This window comes from Natrix helvetica, assembly GCF_964273705.1.
Source record: "Natrix helvetica genome assembly, chromosome: W".
Taxonomy (NCBI): domain Eukaryota; kingdom Metazoa; phylum Chordata; class Lepidosauria; order Squamata; family Natricidae; genus Natrix; species Natrix helvetica.
Window position 1 is genome coordinate 78519027 of NC_138555.1, and position 18514 is coordinate 78537540.

Consider the following 18514-nt stretch of genomic DNA (forward strand, 5'->3'; position numbering starts at 1 on the left):
CTTCTTCTTTCCTACAATAGAAAGGAGACCACAATGTGAGAAGAAAAATAACTTCCTGAATAAAGGGTAGCTAGTGTCACACAACATTTCTGATACCCAGGATTAATATCTGAAATTTCATATGGGGATAGTTTTTTTTGCAAACTAACTGCAATTATCTTTCAGAATCAGTTGCCCAAAGTTAGACTCACACAATTGGCAATTTGTTCCTTATAATCATGTAAGCAAAATAATGAGATTTCTTTGCTTATTCATGTCAGAAGCATCACAATTAAAATAAGGCACGCAGTATGACCTAACATTTAAAATATAAAATTCAAGATGGAAATATGTACAAATTAAAGAGACCTCGCCCAGAAACGAGCAGCATTAATTGTGTTCTATAATAATAATAATAATAATAATAATAATAATAATAATAATAATAATAATAATAATAATAAATATTTATTTCTTAGCCGCACCCTCTCCCGAAGGACTCGGGGCAGCGTACAATAAAACATATGAAATAAATATATAGACAAGACATACATATTACAAAAACATATACCAAGACATGTACAAGGAGGAGGTCGGCTAATGAATAAAAACAATAAAGTGCAATGTTTAGAAACCCCTAAATAATTGAATACAATTAAAATACCCAAATAAAAACCCATCAGGAGCGATATAGTTAGATCAAAGTTGAGCCAGGCCAGCTACTTGGAATAGGTGGGTCTTGAGCTTTATACGAAAGGAGCGGAGGTCAGAGGTATTCCTAATATCCGGAGGGAGGTCATTCCACAGGGCTGGGCCCGCCACAGAGAAGGCTCTACTCCTAGGCGCCGCCCCTCGACACTGTCTGGTGGACGGCACCTGGAGGAGGCCCTCTCTGTGCGAGCGGATTGGTCGCAGGATGTATGGGGCAGAATGCGATCCCGCAAGTAACTAGGTCCTGAGCTATGGAGTTTTAACCCTAGCAATAGCGCTTAGACTTATTCAAACTTCACAGTCCTTTACAGATCTCTCTTCATGATAATCAGGTTGAGCTCATTTTAATTACCTTCCAAAGAACAGATTTTTTTAAAGTAATCCCTTGAACTACGAAACAACTTTTCATAGAATAGAGTAGAGTAGAGTAGAGTAGAGTAGAGTAGAGTAGAGTAGAGTAGAGTAGAGTAGGGTAGAGTAGTATTATGCAGAGTAGAGTAGAGTAGAGTAGAATAGAATAGAATAGAATAGAATAGAATAGACATATTCTACATAAAGAAAACGACATAAAGAAAAATACTACATGAACAGAAAGAGTTTTCCTAGAAAATTATGGGTGAAGGTGTCTACCTTTTGCTTCTCAGGTTCATTATACCTCTCACCTCGTAGGAAGAATTACACTTAGGAGATAAGATGCTCTTCTTAGAAGCAAAGGATGCAAAATTCAAGGCTGCTGGATCATCAATAATCCAGACTAAATCTCAAATGGGTCCTTTCTATTATCTTCCAAGGGCTCAGATGCCTACTGAACATCAAAAGAGACATGCAAAACATTTTTTTCTGCCTTTTAAAATGTCCATCTCCGTTTACAAATTCTTCCTAATAATCAGGTTTGGGTTCATTTTAATTACCTTCACAAGAAGAGATATTGTGAAGTCATCCCTTGACCAAGAAGTAACTTTTCCCCTACTGCAGGAGCAGAAAGAGCTTTCATAGACAATTATGGGAGAAGGTGGCTATTTGGTGCTTCTTAGGTCCCATGCCCCTTATCTTGTAGGAAGAATTAACCTTGGGAGATAAAAGCGAAGGATGCAAAATTCAAGGCTGCTGAATCATCATTGGTCAAGACTAAATCTTGAATGGGTTCCTAGAAACCTTCCCACCTGCCCAATTGAAACAGATTAATACAACAGGGGAAAAATCAACACTGCATTCACAGGAATTTCATTTCGTGGTGCTTAATTAGATTGAAATAAAGCAGAGTCAGTTTGGACCCTGGTCAGGCATGACTTTATCTCCACACCTCCATGACAAGAGTTGGAATCCTGGCATGATTTTCAAGGCCGTATAAAACCAGGGTTTCAAAACTTGGTATGATTTATGGCTATCATTCCAATAGCATCACCTACATTTCAGATCCTCTATATATCATGGCACAGCTCACATCTGTCTGTCTGTCTGTCTGTCTACATCTCGTACCCCGTCTCTCTATCAATCCATCTGTCCATCTGTCTGTCTAACTATCTGTCTGTCTCTCCATCTCTCTGTTGGTCCCTCCATCCATCCATCCAATCCAATCCACCCACCCACCCATCCATTATTCAAGCATCCATCCATGCATCCACCCACCCACCAATCCATCCATCCATCCATCCATCCATCCATCCATCCATCCATCCATCCATCCATCTATCTATCTATCTATCTATCTATCTATCTATCTATCTATCTTGTATTATCTATCATCTCTCTCTGTCACACACACTCTCTTGCTGGCTAACTATTTATCTATCCACCATCACAGCTTCCACATGTTAAAGATTTTCTCCTTTCAGCTCAGAAAAAAAGTTGATTTTTTTTCTCACAAACATCAGTTTTACAGCTGTTGATAAGGGCACAGGGTTTAACCAGATCAAATAGATAATCTCAGTTCTTACCTTCTTAGTCACCATTGAGCATGTCCTGGAGACCATATTAGCAAAGAAAAGCCTTACATATAACTCTGTGTAGTAAGTGTGAATAGATGGAAGGGTTTCCCTCCCTTTACATGATCTCGTAACAGGTCCTCAGGGGTACTGCAAGTTATGTAAAACTTTCCTTTAAGAAAATATAACTTTACAAAGAACTTCATATACACAGTTGTATTATAAAGGAGTGAGATTAATCCTTTTTATTAATAGTTAGGATCAAGAATGAATGGGCATCTAAGCCAGGATGACTAACAAGGATAGTATATATGATGTGATTTACTTCATTTTTTGGAGTATAAAACGCACCTGACTATAAGATGCACCTAAATTTAGAGCAGGAAAACAACACTAACAAAAAGTTTTTTGGCCTCTGCATTCCGCATTTTCAGCCCGTTTCTGGGGGGGGGGGGGTTGTTGGCTCTTTCCCAGCCTTTTTTCTACCCATTTTCAAGGCTTTTTTTGGGGGGGGCTGTTTTTGAGGCTTTTTTGACCCTTTTGGGGGCCATTTTTCCCAAAAACAGATGATAGTAGATGATAGATAGATAGATAGATAGATAGATAGATAGATAGATAGATAGATAGATAGATGATAGATAGATAGATAGATAGATAAATGATAGATGATAGATAGATATATTGATGATAGATGATAGATAGATAGATAGATAGATAGATGATAGATAGATAGATAGATAGATAGATAGATAGATAGATGATAGATAGATAGATAGATAGATGATAGATAGATGATAGATGATAGATAGATAGATTGATGATAGATAGATAGATAGATAGATAGATAGATAGATAGATAGATAGATAGATAGATAAATGATAGATGATAGATAGATAGATTGATGATAGATAGATAGATAGATAGATAGATAGATAGATAGATAGATAGATAGATAGATGATAGATGATAGATAGATAGATTGATGATAGATAGATAGATAGATAGATAGATAGATAGATAGATAGATAGATAGATAGATGATAGGTAGATAGGTAGATAGGTAGAAGATAGATGATTGATAGATAATAGATTGAAGATAGATAGATGATAGATAGATGATAAATAGATAGATAGATTGATAAATAATAGATGATAGATAGGTAGATAGGTAGATAGGTAGGTGGTTAGGTAGTTAGGTAGATAGATAGATAGATAGATAGATAGATAGATAGATAGATAGATAGATAGATGATAGATAGATAGATAGATAGATAGATAGATGATAGATGATAGATGATAGTTGATAGTTGATAGATGATAGATGATAGATGATAGATGATAGATGATAGATGATAGATGATAGATGATAGACAGACAGACAGACATCCTTTAATGATGCCATCATCAAAATAGCCCTCCATAGAACCACACAGGATGTTCATTCAGGCTAGCCGACCGTACGGAAGGGAGCTAGCAACCTACTCCCTTCCACAAAGCCCTGCCAAACTTGGCTGCCTTCCACATGGCCTTTCCTGTGGTCCCCTATGCCCACTTGCCTTCCAAGGAAGGAAGGAAAGGAAGGAAAGAAAGAGAACCTATGACCACAATTGAGCCCAGAATTTTGGTTGCTAAGCAAGAGCGTTGTTAAGTGAGTTTCACCACATTTTACAAGTTGGCCAAGCCCACCTGGTCACATGACCACCAAGCCACCGCCACAAAATATGCCACAACCACAAAATAAGCCACGCCCACGAAGCCAGTAGTAAAAATATTTTGAAACCCACCACTGTATATACTGCTTCAAAGTGCCTTACAGCACTCTCTAAGTGGTTTACAAAGCCAGCACATTATCGCTAACAATCTGGCTCCTCGTTTTGCTGACCTGGGAAGGCCAAGTCAACCTTGAATCGGTCAGGATCGAACTCCTGGCAGTGAGCAGAGTCAACCTGCAATACTGCGTTCTAACCACTAGGCCAACACGGCTCATGTTGAATGATTAAATTGAATACGTAAACAAAATTCAGATGCTTGGTAACTGGTATGTATTTAGGATAATTGTAGTGTCCCACAGTCATGTGATCGGATTTTACAGCCCTCTGACAAACAAAGTCCATGAGGGAACCAGATCCACTTACCGTACTTTTCAGACTATAAGACACACCGGAATATAAGACGCACCATGATTTTGAAGAGATAAAGTTTTAGAAAAAGTTTTTGCACTCTGGAGGCCTCAAACTCTCTGCACGCCTCTTTTTTTTTGCAAAAAAGGGGGGGCATGCAGAGCTTTGGGAGGCTCTTAGAGTGCTCCTGGGGGATGGGGGGAGGGCAAAAATGAGCAAAAACGGCCCATTTTATGCCCTCCCCAGCCCTCAGGAGCACTTTCCAAGCCTCCCAAATCCTCTGCCCGGCCATTTTGGTGAAGGGAGGCGGGGTTTCGGTAGACCAAAAATGCTGTATTCAGTGTATAAGACAAACCCAGATTTTCACCCTCTTTTTTGAGGGAAAAAGGTGCATCTTATACTCTGAAAAATACGGTAATAACCGTGTTATTAACTTTAATCAACGAAGTGATTCACTTAACTAAAGTTGTCAAACGGGGCAAAACTCAACTGTCTTGCTTAGTGAGGGAAACTTTGGACTTAATTCTGGTTATAGGTCAAGGACCACCTGAATTCCCAAAAGCCAACAGACAGTTCCCAGCTTCATCTCAATACATAAGAATATTTCCGAGCCTTCTTGAAAACCTTAATAAATCTAAACTGAATGATTTGGTGGCTTAGACCAGGGGTGTCAAACTCAAGGCCCGCAGGCCAGATCCATCCTCTGGAGTGCTTTGAGTTGGCCCATGGGGCTGGCCTAGAAACAGCAAAGGACTGGACCACGATGCCTCTGCCTAGCAAAAATGGAGCTTAGGGGGGCATGTGGGGGCCACCGTGCTCCATTTTGGCTTGCAGAGGGCTGCAGGTGGCCGTCGTGGCCAAATGTAGGGTGTGAGGGGGCACTTGTGGCCTTTGAGTTCTGTTTTTGGTGGCAGAGGGCTATCAAAACCAAACAAAAACAAAAGGAGAAATGTTTACCCCTTTTGCATTTGAACATGCAAGAGGAAAGGAGAAAGGGAAAGAGGAAAGACAAAAAAAATATGGAAGGAGAGCAAGGAAGGAAAAATAAGGAAGGAGGGGAAGGAAGAAGAAAGGAGAATGAAGAGGGAAAGAAAAAGAAGAAAAAGAAAAAAGGAAGGAAGGAAGGAGATAATGAGAGTTAGGGAGGATTTTAGGGAAGTCCTGCCTTAGCACTTGGCCACCACAGGTGCCCCTGACATGAGTGATGTCAAAACTGCCACACCCACCTTGGCCACGCCTACCCTGGCCCCCAAGTCAAACACCACCCTGATAAGGCCCTGAACGTAATTGAGTTTGACACCTCTGGCCTAGACAGAGTTATCTCCAAAAGAAAGATGTTCTAATTAATCTGCCTTCCTAATGATCAATCCCTTTCTCCCAGCTTCGCCTAGATAATTTTAGAGGAGCCATTTCCATTATTTCAAAGCTGTTCTCTGAAGACATCCATACACAAACTACTCATTGGCCTAATGGAAACTATTACATCAGTTACGATATCCCTGAGGGGCGATTAAGGAATTAAATTTTTCTGACTATTCTGTCTTAAGGAAGAGATTTATATGTAGAATCTTTCTATGGTAAAATGATCTTCACAACACGTTTGGTGATGGCCAGAAGGGTAAGAATGGAGAGTCAATATTTTTTCTTCTTGAACGGGTTGTAGTTGATAATTGCATATACTTCCTGTTGAAATGTCAATCTTAACACATTTCTGCATCATGAGTGCAATTTCTTCTTATTGAGATTAAATATATCAGCCAAACACATAGAATTTTGCTGTATGGAAATTGGCAAAGCTGTACCTAATTTAAAATCTCAGGCTCAAGACAGATGGATCAGAATCGGAATGAAGCTGGAAGGAGCCTTGGAGGTCTTCTAGATGAAGGAGAGTCCTTAAAAATTGCATGGGTCAAAAAGAGTGCTGTGGAAATATCAACAGACTCCTCATATCCTGGACATCAATTGTTTCAACTTCTAACCCTCAAAATGACATTATAGAACATTGCACACCAGATCAAATAGACACAAGGACAGTTTCCCCCCCACATGCCATCACTCTGCTAAACAACTAATTCCCACAACACTATCAAACTATTTACTAAAAGACTGTATTACTTTTATTCTTCTCATTCTTCCTAGTAAGTCCCTCTTCCCACTTATGAGTATAACCTTGTTGCTTGTATCATTACGGTTTACATTGCTTTATTTGTTTCCTAGTATAATTTGATTGCTTATTTAGTAACCTACGACTAGTAGTAACCAAAGACAAATTCCTTCTGTGTCTAATCATACTTGGCCAATAAAGAATTTTATTAAGTGTGATTGGAGACACAAGGAATTTGTGTTTGGAGCATAAGCTCTCTGTGTCCATAAAAGGAAAAAAGTACATTAATCAAGAATCATAAGATACAACTCTAAGTGATAGTTCTTGTGTCTAGTTGTTCTGGTGTGCAGTGCCCTATAGCATCGTTTTGAGGGTAGAAGTTGAAACAATTTATATCCAGGATGTGAGGGGTCTGTAGATATTTTCACAGCCCTGTTCTTGACTCGTGCAGTATACAGGTCCTCAATGGAAGGCAGGTTGGTAGCCATTGTTTTTTCTGCAGTTCTGATTATCCTCTGAAGTCTGTGTCTCTCTTGTTGGGTTGCTGAGCCAAAACAGACTGTTATAGAGGTGGAGATGACAGACTCAACAATTCCTCTGTAGAACTGAATCAGGAGCTCTTTGGGCAGTTTGAGCTTTCTGAGTTGATACATAAAGAACATTCTTTGTTGTGCTTTTTTGATGAGATTTTTGATGTTAGATGACCATTTTAAGCCTTGAGATACGAAAGAACCTAGAAACCTGAAGGTCTCTACTGTTGATACTGTGTCGTCTAGTATTGTAAGAGGTGGTAATATAGGAGGCTTTCTTCAAAAATGCATCAAAATGGAGAACATGGAGATCTGACAATTTTATTTGTATTTCTTTGATCTGAGTGGCCCTCACAAAGCACTGAGATGGTTGCAAAGGTTTATAGTAGCACTTCCCAGGTTCAAAGAATAAGACTGGTGTTGGTAAAAGTGTGTCTGATTATTTAGATAAAATTAATATATTACTATTTCCATGGCTATACCTTTTTTGTCATTCTTTTTTTTTCTTAGCCATCATAATCTGAGCATGTAAAGACTATTCCCAGGTGACATTTCAGAAATGAATCCTGTATGTCAAAATGTTTTGCAATGCATCCTAAATTTACCATCTTTATTCACTTATCTTGTAAATCCTCAGTTATCCAAATCATGGTTGTCTCAAAAGTACCGTGTTTCCCCGAAAATAAGACAGGGTCTTATTTTCTTTTGACCCCCTGAAATAAGCAGTTCACCTTATTTTCGGGCAGGTCTTATTATATTTGAGGTGCAGGAGGAGGCGAGCGTGGTCACCTCATGGCTGCTGCTCTGTTGCAATATTTTCAGGGAGGTCTTATTTTCGGTGGAGGGCTTATTTTAGCACATGTGCTCAAAAGCCCGGTTGGGCTTATTATTTGGGGAGGTCTTATTTTCAGGGAAACAGGGTACTTTTGCAAAAGGTAACTCGGTTTTCTTTGTTTTTCGTTGAAGATGTTTTGCTTCCCATCCAAGAAGCTTCATCACTTATGACTGGATGGTGGGGGTGATGGAAGGATTAATTCTGAGTGGAAGAACTAATAGTATCAACCTCCCCATGTCATCTAGTCAGAACTGATGAAGCTTCTTGGATGAGAAGCAAAACGTCTTCAAGGAAAAACAAGGAAAGTACAGTTGCCTTTTGAAAAATCACCTTGATTTAGAAAGTTATTTTTTCTGCTTAAATGTGTTCTTCTTTTATTTCAGGAAAACAGAAGATGGCCAGTGTAATGTCTGAAATATCAATCCAAACACTGAAATATAATGTGGGGCATTATGTGAATTTTGACATCACCATAGTGACTTTTTATATACTTATGGGCATAATATATTTCAAATGATAAAATGCATTTCCCTTTTTCATTAAATGTGTAGGTGTTACAACGATAATAGTCAATAGTTTTCCAGACAGACAAATGTAGATAAATAGAACATTTCAGAAGTTTTAAAGGCACTGTGCTTCCTTCCTACAACTTTTTTTCCTGTATTGAGATTTTTTTCTTCATCTGTTTCTGTTTCTTAACTTTATTTGAAAATGTAATGTACGCGTTAGCAATAATGTTTGAAATGCTAGATGTTATCTGAGCTAATGCTGAGAAATCATTGACCATTTTGAAAGGATGGAGCCTAGGAATATTTCCAGAGTAACTGAATTCATCCTACTAGGAATTCCTTTTCTGTATGATTTTCACCGATTCTTCTTTGTGGTGGGTCTCTTCATTTACTTTGTAACCATCCTTGGGAATGGCTTCATCCTCATCATCGTCGCAATTGAGCCGAGACTTCAGACCCCGATGTACATCTTCCTCAGCAACCTTGCTTTCCTGGAGATCTGCTATACCTCCACTGCGGTACCCAAATTACTACAGACGTTTATACAAACCAAAACCACCATCTGCTTCCACTGTTGCCTTATTCAAGGGCTTTTTCACTTCTATTTTGGTAGTACGGAACTTTTCATCCTTACTGCTATGGCTTTTGACCGCTATGTGGCCATCTGCAAGCCCCTTCAGTATCCCATCATGATGTCCAGGCACGTGTGCCTTCAAATGTCTCTGGCCACCTGGTATGTCTCCTTTCTGATTATGTTTCCTAATTCTGTTATGGTTTGGAGACTGCCGTTCTGCAAGTCCAATATCGTTGACCATTTCTTCTGCGATTTCGGTCCTATGTTGAGCCTTGCCTGTGCTGACACTCATCTCATTGAGTTTCTCGGAATGTTAGCCGCCTTTCTCAGTGTGATTATGACTTTGCTTCTCATCATTCTGTCCTACATTTTCATCATTGTCACCATTCTGCGCTTTCCCTCCATTGTGGGGTGGAAGAAGGCCTTCTCCACCTGCTCATCTCACCTGTTGGTGGTGTCCATATTATATGGCGCTCTTGCCTTCATGTACGTGAGGCCCGATGTCCACTCCTCAAACCGCTTCACAAGGACCATGGCGGTCTTAAACACCACTCTTACCCCAATGCTGAATCCTTTCATATACACCATTCGGAATGCCGAAGTCAAAAAAGCCGTCCAGAATGTAATCCATAAAAGGAAAAGGATCTTAAATTGAGATAATGATTGGAACAACAGTTCCAGGACTCTCAAATGTAGTAGAAATAAAATGAAATTTAGAGGTTTGTGGCATTGGTGACATTTTGAGTGACACAATCAGAATTCAACTGGCAATCATTTTAGACTTAAAAACACATGTCTAGTTTGATGGAAAGGACTAGAGGTAACTTGATAACAGTATTCCCATATCTTAGAGGCTGCCACAAAGAGGAGGGAGTCAAGTTTTCCTCCAAGGCACCTGAGGGTAGGACAAGAAGCAATGGGTGAAAACCGATCAAGAAGAGAAGCAACTTAGAAGTAAGGAGAAATTTCCTGACAGTTAGAACAATAAATCAGTGGAACAACTTGCCTCCAGATGTTTTAAATGCTCCAACACTGGAGGTTTTTAAGAAGAGATTGGACAACCATTTGTCTGAAGTGGTGTAGGGTTTCCTGCCTAAGCAGGGGTTCAATTAGAAGACCTCCAAAATCACTTCCAAATTTGTTATTCCTTATTCCCTGTCCCATTCTATCCCAATCTATTCCATTCTGTTCCATTCCATTCCAATCCAATCCATTCCATTTCCCTCCACTCCACTCCAGTCTATTCCATTCTGTTCTATGCAACACAGATAGTCCTCAACCTATGACTGTCAGACCTACAGCCATATTCCTTTTGGATCTTTGGCCGGCCACACTTTCTATTATTCTACTCTGGCCTCTTCGATTGTGGGAAAGTGGGAGGAGGGATTGTACAGAGTTAGATGTTATGTAGCCTAAACTAAATTCCTTTCTGAGAGCCAAGGTCATCCTTTCTCTCTGCACCTCTGCACCTGACCAGAACTAGATGGGTTGAACTGCCATCATGGCAGTGGAAGATGGGACTATGTGATGGACTTGAGGGTGTGGAGCAAGTTCGTGACCTTCCAATGGGGTGAGGAAAACTGGGAAGCTTTCAGATTCAGGTTTTCCAGATGTGCCAGCATGGCTTCCTTAATAAATTAGAACTTTGAGCAATATTTTGCCTTGGAGCAGTTTAATTTTGGATGCTACTTGGAACCCTGACAATGACCACAATGTGACTCCAATATGTATGTGTGTGTGTGTGTGTGTGTAGGCACCGGAGGGATGGAGCAGCAGTGAGAGCCAAAGGAGGGGGGCTCCTGATGCCATGCCTTGGAGCAGTGGGGAGGAGTCACGGGACAGTGACACAGACATCAGCAGGGAGTTCTTAGATGCTCGTTACCGCCACGCCCACAGGCGCAAGGAGCAAGGGCCCAGTTACCGGCGGTAATTGCTCTCAGCTGCTAATATTTTTTTTTTATTTTTAATATGGTTTTCTGCCTGGATGGTTTTCTGTAATGAGCCGAAGGACAGAAAGGGGGAGTAGTGAGCTCCCTCCCATATTTGGTCATACCAGGGGTTGTAACACAAATACATACCTATTTCCCTGGCTCAGCTGATAAGGAGGAGAGTCTGTGCTTTAGTGGCTAATACTCCTGCCTAATATGTAATACAGCCCTGGTTCAAATCCCAGTAAGGGTATGGCTAGCTGATGAGAGCTAAATAGCTTGAAATAGATCTATACTAGTCTCCCTTTATTTATTTATCAGCACAAATACAACACAAATATAAAAAGGTAACATTAAAAATAAAAATATGATTTTCTGCCTGCATGGTCTTCTGTGATGAGCCAAAGGACAGAAAGAGGGAGTAGTGACCTTCCTCCCATATTTAGGCATACCAGGGGTTGTAACACAAATATATATATATTTATTTATCAGTACAATTACAACACACACATATATATATATATATATATATATATATATATATATATATATATATATATATATATATATATATATATATATATATATATATATATATATATATATATATATATATATATATATATATATATATATATATATATATATATATATATATATGTTATATTTGTACTGATAAATAAATAAAGGGAGACTAGTATAGATCTATTTCGAGCTAATTAGCTCTCATCAGCTAGCCATACCCTTACTGGGATTTGAACCCGGGCTGTGTATATCTTAGGCAGGAGTGTTAGCCACTAAGCCACGGGCTCACTTCCTTATCAGTTGAGCCAGGGAAATAGGTATGTATTAGTGTTACAACCCCTGGTATGCCTAAATATGGGAGGAAGGTCACTACTCCCTCTTTCTGTCCTTCGGCTTCATCACAGAAGACCATGCAGGCAGAAAACCATATTTTTATTTTTAATGTTGCCTTTTATATTTGTGTTATATTTGTACTGATAAATAAATAAAGGGAGACTAGTATAGATCTATTTCGAGCTAATTAGCTCTCATCAGCTAGCCATACCCTTACTGGGATTTGAACCCGGGCTGTGTATATCTTAGGCAGGAGTGTTAGCCACTAAGCCACGGGCTCACTTCCTTATCAGTTGAGCCAGGGAAATAGGTATGTATTAGTGTTACAACCCCTGGTATGCCTAAATATGGGAGGAAGGTCACTACTCCCTCTTTCTGTCCTTCGGCTTCATCACAGAAGACCATGCAGGCAGAAAACCATATTTTTATTTTTAATGTTGCCTTTTATATTTGTGTTATATTTGTACTGATAAATAAATAAAGGGAGACTAGTATAGATCTATTTCGAGCTAATTAGCTCTCATCAGCTAGCCATACCCTTACTGGGATTTGAACCCGGGCTGTGTATATCTTAGGCAGGAGTGTTAGCCACTAAGCCACGGGCTCACTTCCTTATCAGTTGAGCCAGGGAAATAGGTATGTATTAGTGTTACAACCCCTGGTATGCCTAAATATGGGAGGAAGGTCACTACTCCCTCTTTCTGTCCTTCGGCTTCATCACAGAAGACCATGCAGGCAGAAAACCATATTTTTATTTTTAATGTTGCCTTTTATATTTGTGTTATATTTGTACTGATAAATAAATAAAGGGAGACTAGTATAGATCTATTTCGAGCTAATTAGCTCTCATCAGCTAGCCATACCCTTACTGGGATTTGAACCCGGGCTGTGTATATCTTAGGCAGGAGTGTTAGCCACTAAGCCACGGGCTCACTTCCTTATCAGTTGAGCCAGGGAAATAGGTATGTATTAGTGTTACAACCCCTGGTATGCCTAAATATGGGAGGAAGGTCACTACTCCCTCTTTCTGTCCTTCGGCTTCATCACAGAAGACCATGCAGGCAGAAAACCATATTTTTATTTTTAATGTTGCCTTTTATATTTGTGTTATATTTGTACTGATAAATAAATAAAGGGAGACTAGTATAGATCTATTTCGAGCTAATTAGCTCTCATCAGCTAGCCATACCCTTACTGGGATTTGAACCCGGGCTGTGTATATCTTAGGCAGGAGTGTTAGCCACTAAGCCACGGGCTCACTTCCTTATCAGTTGAGCCAGGGAAATAGGTATGTATTAGTGTTACAACCCCTGGTATGCCTAAATATGGGAGGAAGGTCACTAACACTCCTGCCTAAGATATACACAGCCCGGGTTCAAATCCCAGTAAGGGTATGGCTAGCTGATGAGAGCTAATTAGCTCGAAATAGATCTATACTAGTCTCCCTTTATTTATTTATCAGTACAAATATAACACAAATATAAAAGGCAACATTAAAAATAAAAATATGGTTTTCTGCCTGCATGGTCTTCTGTGATGAAGCCGAAGGACAGAAAGAGGGAGTAGTGACCTTCCTCCCATATTTAGGCATACCAGGGGTTGTAACACTAATACATACCTATTTCCCTGGCTCAACTGATAAGGAAGTGAGCCTGTGGCTTAGTGGCTAACACTCCTGCCTAAGATATACACAGCCCGGGTTCAAATCCCAGTAAGGGTATGGCTAGCTGATGAGAGCTAATTAGCTCGAAATAGATCTATACTAGTCTCCCTTTATTTATTTATCAGTACAAATATAACACAAATATAAAAGGCAACATTAAAAATAAAAATATGGTTTTCTGCCTGCATGGTCTTCTGTGATGAAGCCGAAGGACAGAAAGAGGGAGTAGTGACCTTCCTCCCATATTTAGGCATACCAGGGGTTGTAACACTAATACATACCTATTTCCCTGGCTCAACTGATAAGGAAGTGAGCCCGTGGCTTAGTGGCTAACACTCCTGCCTAAGATATACACAGCCCGGGTTCAAATCCCAGTAAGGGTATGGCTAGCTGATGAGAGCTAATTAGCTCGAAATAGATCTATACTAGTCTCCCTTTATTTATTTATCAGTACAAATATAACACAAATATAAAAGGCAACATTAAAAATAAAAATATGGTTTTCTGCCTGCATGGTCTTCTGTGATGAAGCCGAAGGACAGAAAGAGGGAGTAGTGACCTTCCTCCCATATTTAGGCATACCAGGGGTTGTAACACTAATACATACCTATTTCCCTGGCTCAACTGATAAGGAAGTGAGCCCGTGGCTTAGTGGCTAACACTCCTGCCTAAGATATACACAGCCCGGGTTCAAATCCCAGTAAGGGTATGGCTAGCTGATGAGAGCTAATTAGCTCGAAATAGATCTATACTAGTCTCCCTTTATTTATTTATCAGTACAAATATAACACAAATATAAAAGGCAACATTAAAAATAAAAATATGGTTTTCTGCCTGCATGGTCTTCTGTGATGAAGCCGAAGGACAGAAAGAGGGAGTAGTGACCTTCCTCCCATATTTAGGCATACCAGGGGTTGTAACACTAATACATATATATATATATATATATATATATATATATATATATATATATATATATATATATATATGTGTGTGTGTGTGTGTGTGTGTGTGTGTGTGTGTGTGTGTGTGTGTGTGTGTGTCTGTTGTATATACACACACACACACAAAACAGATACACTTTCTACAGTATGTAAAGAAGGAGGATTCTTTGTGTTGTTTCTGAGTTCAACATTTCTGTTGTTGAGACAATAGTTACGTGAGGTTTGCCCCACTGTACTATCTTTCTTAACACAGTTGTTAAGTGAAATCTGTCTTTCCCATTGATGTTGTTTGTTGGAAGGTCACCTATGGGGATCCCTAGGACATTGCAACTGTCATAAATGTGAGCCAGTTGTTAAGCGCCTGAATTTTGAGCACCTGGTCATGGGGATGCTTTAATGGTCATAAGCATGAAACATGCTCATAAGTCTCTTTTTCAGTGTGGTTATCGCTTCAAGTGGTCACTAAACAAACGATTGTCATTTGAGGACTACATGTACAGATGCTCAATGTTTTTGAATGCTGAACATGAGGACGGCTTGTGTTATGATTCTTTTTTGCACCCTCATAATCCTTAGTAAGAAATAAACTTTTTTATATGAAGGAAAATGGGTTTTGTTGTGCATTTAATGGAATTGATATCCCAACTTTCTTCTCGAATGGCCCTCAAAAGCTGAAAAAAATTCAAGGGGGGAGAGGAATCATTTATTCCAAGCATATATATCAGACCACAAAAAATATCCAGAGAATTAGCAAAGCTCAGATCAAAGTGTATTATGATTTTGACAGGCTTCTCTTTTATCTAGTCCATAAAAAGGAAAGGATCTCAAAGCCGAAAACTGAAAGAGTGCATCAGTTCTTTCCACGGGCGGCTTTGCAGAATAAAAGAGTTACAATTAGAACCAAAGTTCCCAAAAGTTGTAACAGACATGTAATTTTGGATTTAATTGATCCTTTTCTTACGTTTTAAATAATAATTAAAAAAAAAAAAACAAGAATGAACCTCAGTAAATGAATGATTGTAAGTCAACAGCTACCTTTTTAAAAAACACAATGCATATAGGAACAGTTTCACCCAATTAATCTTCCCTCCTAATGATCAATCCCTTTCTCACAGCTTGGCCTAGGTCAGTGCTTCTCAATTATTTTCTGTCATGCCCCCCCTAGGAAGAAGAAAACATTTCGCGCCCCCCCCCCGCGCGACTGTAAATAGTATCATTTGTCTAGTATCATAGCACACCGGTCTTTCCTCGTCTCCCACCGTAGTCACATGCTTTCTTTCCTCTTTCCCTCTTACTTGTCTATCCTTCCTTCCACCCTCCCTTCCTCCTTCCCTTCCTTCCTGCCTCCCTTCCAGTTCCCTCCTTCCTCTTTCCCCCTGCCTGCCTGCCTTCTTTCCCTCCTGCTTATCTATGCTTCCTTCCTTCCTTGCACCTCCCTCCCTTCTGCCTGCCTGCCTTCTTTCCTCTTTCCCTATCCTCCTATCCTTCCTTTCTCCCTCCCTCCTTCCCTGCCTCCCTTCCAGTTCCCTCCTTCCTCTTTCCTCCTGTCTGCCTGCCTTCTTTCCCTCCTGCTTATCTATGCTTCCTTCCTTCCTTGCACCTCCCTCCCTTCTGCCTGCCTGCCTTCTTTCCTCTTTCCCTATCCTCCTATCCTTCCTTTCTCCCTCCCTCCTTCCCTGCCTCCCTTCCAGTTCCCTCCTTCCTCTTTCCTCCTGCCTGCCTGCCTTCTTTCCCTCCTGCTTATCTATGCTTCCTTCCTTCCTTGTACCTCCCTCCCTTCTGCCTGCCTGCCTTCTTTCCTCTTTCCCTATCCTCCTATCCTTCCTTTCTCCCTCCCTCCTTCCCTGCCTCCCTTCCAGTTCCATTCTTCCCTCCTTCCTTCTGCCTCCTTCCTGCCTGCTTGCCTTCTTTCCTCTTTCCCTCCGGCGTGTCTGCTTTTCTTTCCTTCCTTCCACCTCCCTTCTGCCCTCCTGCTTGTCTATCCTTACTCCCTCCTCCCCTTCTTCCCTCCCTCCCTGCCAGCAGCTCCTCCAGCATCCCAGCTGGAAGCAGCAGCACAACAGTCGCCGTTACCAGGGGCGAAGGGGTGGCAGTGGCAAGATCGGGCGACCGCCGCCCCTTTGTCCCTTCCCCAACAGCGGCTGTTGCGGTGGAGCTTCCAGATGGAATGCTGGCGGTGAAGCTGCTGGCGGGGAGGCGAGCTACGCGGTGGCGAAGACGGGCGGTCCCATGCTTCCCTCCCTCCCACCCCCGCCCGAGCAGGCTTCTTGCACAGCTCCAGCCCGCGGCTCCAATGAAAATCCATAGTCCGAAGTGCTGCCACTTCCAGGCGGGATATATTATGCCTCGCCCACGCCTTCACCGCCGTTGCACCCAGATGGAAAGGGAGCCTTCGCGCCCCCCTTTACGGAGCCTCGCGCCCCCCAGGGGGGCGCGCCCCACTATTTGAGAACCGCTGGCCTAGGTAAATTCAGAGGAGCCATTTTCATTATTTCAAAGTTGTTCTTTGAAGACATCCCTACATAAACTACTAATTGGCCTAAGAGAAACAATCACATCAGTTACGATATCTCTGGGGAGCAATTAAGGAAATAAAATTCTCTGACTCTTCTGTCTTAGAGAAGAGTGTTATATGTAGAAACTTTCCGTGGTAAAATTATCTTCACAACATGTTTGATGATGGCCAGGAGGGTAAGAATGGAGATTCTATATTTTTTTCTTCTTGAACATGTTGTGGTTGACAATTGTGTATACTTCCTGTTGAAATGTCAGTCTTAACATATTTCAGCATCGTGAGTGCAATTTCTTCTTATTGAGGTTAAACATATCAGCCGAACACATACCACTTTGCTGAATGGAAATTGGCAAAGCTGTACCAAATTTAAAATCTCAGGCTCCAGACAGATGGATCAGAATCGGAATAGAGTTGGAAGGAGTCTTGGAGGTCTTCTAGATGAAGGAGAGTCCTTCCATTGAGGACCTTCTATACTGCACGGGTCAAAAAGAGAGCTGTGGAAATATCAACAGACTCCTCATATCCTGGACATCAATTGTTTCAACTTCTAACCCACAAAATGACATTATAGAACATTGCACACCAGATCAAATAGACACAAGGACAGTTTTCCCCCCACATGCCATCACTCTGCTAAATAACTAATTCCAACAACACTATCAAACTATTTACTAAAAGACTGTATTACTTTTATTCTTCTCATCCTTCCTAGTAAGAACCTCTTCCCACTTATGAGTATAACCTTGTTGCTTGTATCATTATGGTTTACGTTGCTTTATTTGTTTCCTAGTATAATTTGATTGCTTATTTAGTAACCTGTGACTAGTAGTAACCAAAGACAAATTCCTTTTAAATTCCTAATCATACTTGGCCAATAAAGAATTCTATTAAGTGTGATTGGATACACAAGGAGTTTGTCTTTGGAGCATAAGCTCTCCGTGTACATAAAAGGAAAAAAAATACATTCATCAAGAATCATAAGATACAACTCTAAGTGATAGTTCTTGTGTATAGTTGTTCTGGTGTGCAGTGCCCTATAGCATCGTTTTGAGGGTAGAAGTTGAAACAATGGATGTCCAGGATGTGAGGGGTCTGTAGATATTTTCACAGCCCCCTTTTTGACTCGTACACTATACAGGTCCTCAATGGAAGGCAGGTTGGTAGCCATTGTTTTTCTGCAGTTCTGATTATCCCCTGAAGTCCGTGTCTGTCTTGTTGGGTTGCAGAGCCAAACCAGACTGTTATAGAGGTGGAATTGACAGACTCAACAATTCCTTTGTAGAATTGAATTAGGAGCTCTTTGGGCAGTTGGAGCTTT

General features: G+C 40.6%; 1 protein-coding gene across 1 annotated transcript; it reads left to right on the top strand.

Moving 5' to 3' along the window:
- Positions 1–9001: 9001 nt before the first annotated feature.
- On the top strand, positions 9002–9943 carry LOC309400607 (olfactory receptor 6X1-like; the record flags this gene model as incomplete). The annotated part of the gene is made up of 1 exon (XM_081969167.1): positions 9002–9943. The coding sequence occupies one exon, from the start codon at positions 9002–9004 to the stop codon at positions 9941–9943; it is 942 nt and encodes a 313-aa protein (XP_081825293.1).
- Positions 9944–18514: the final 8571 nt, after the last annotated feature.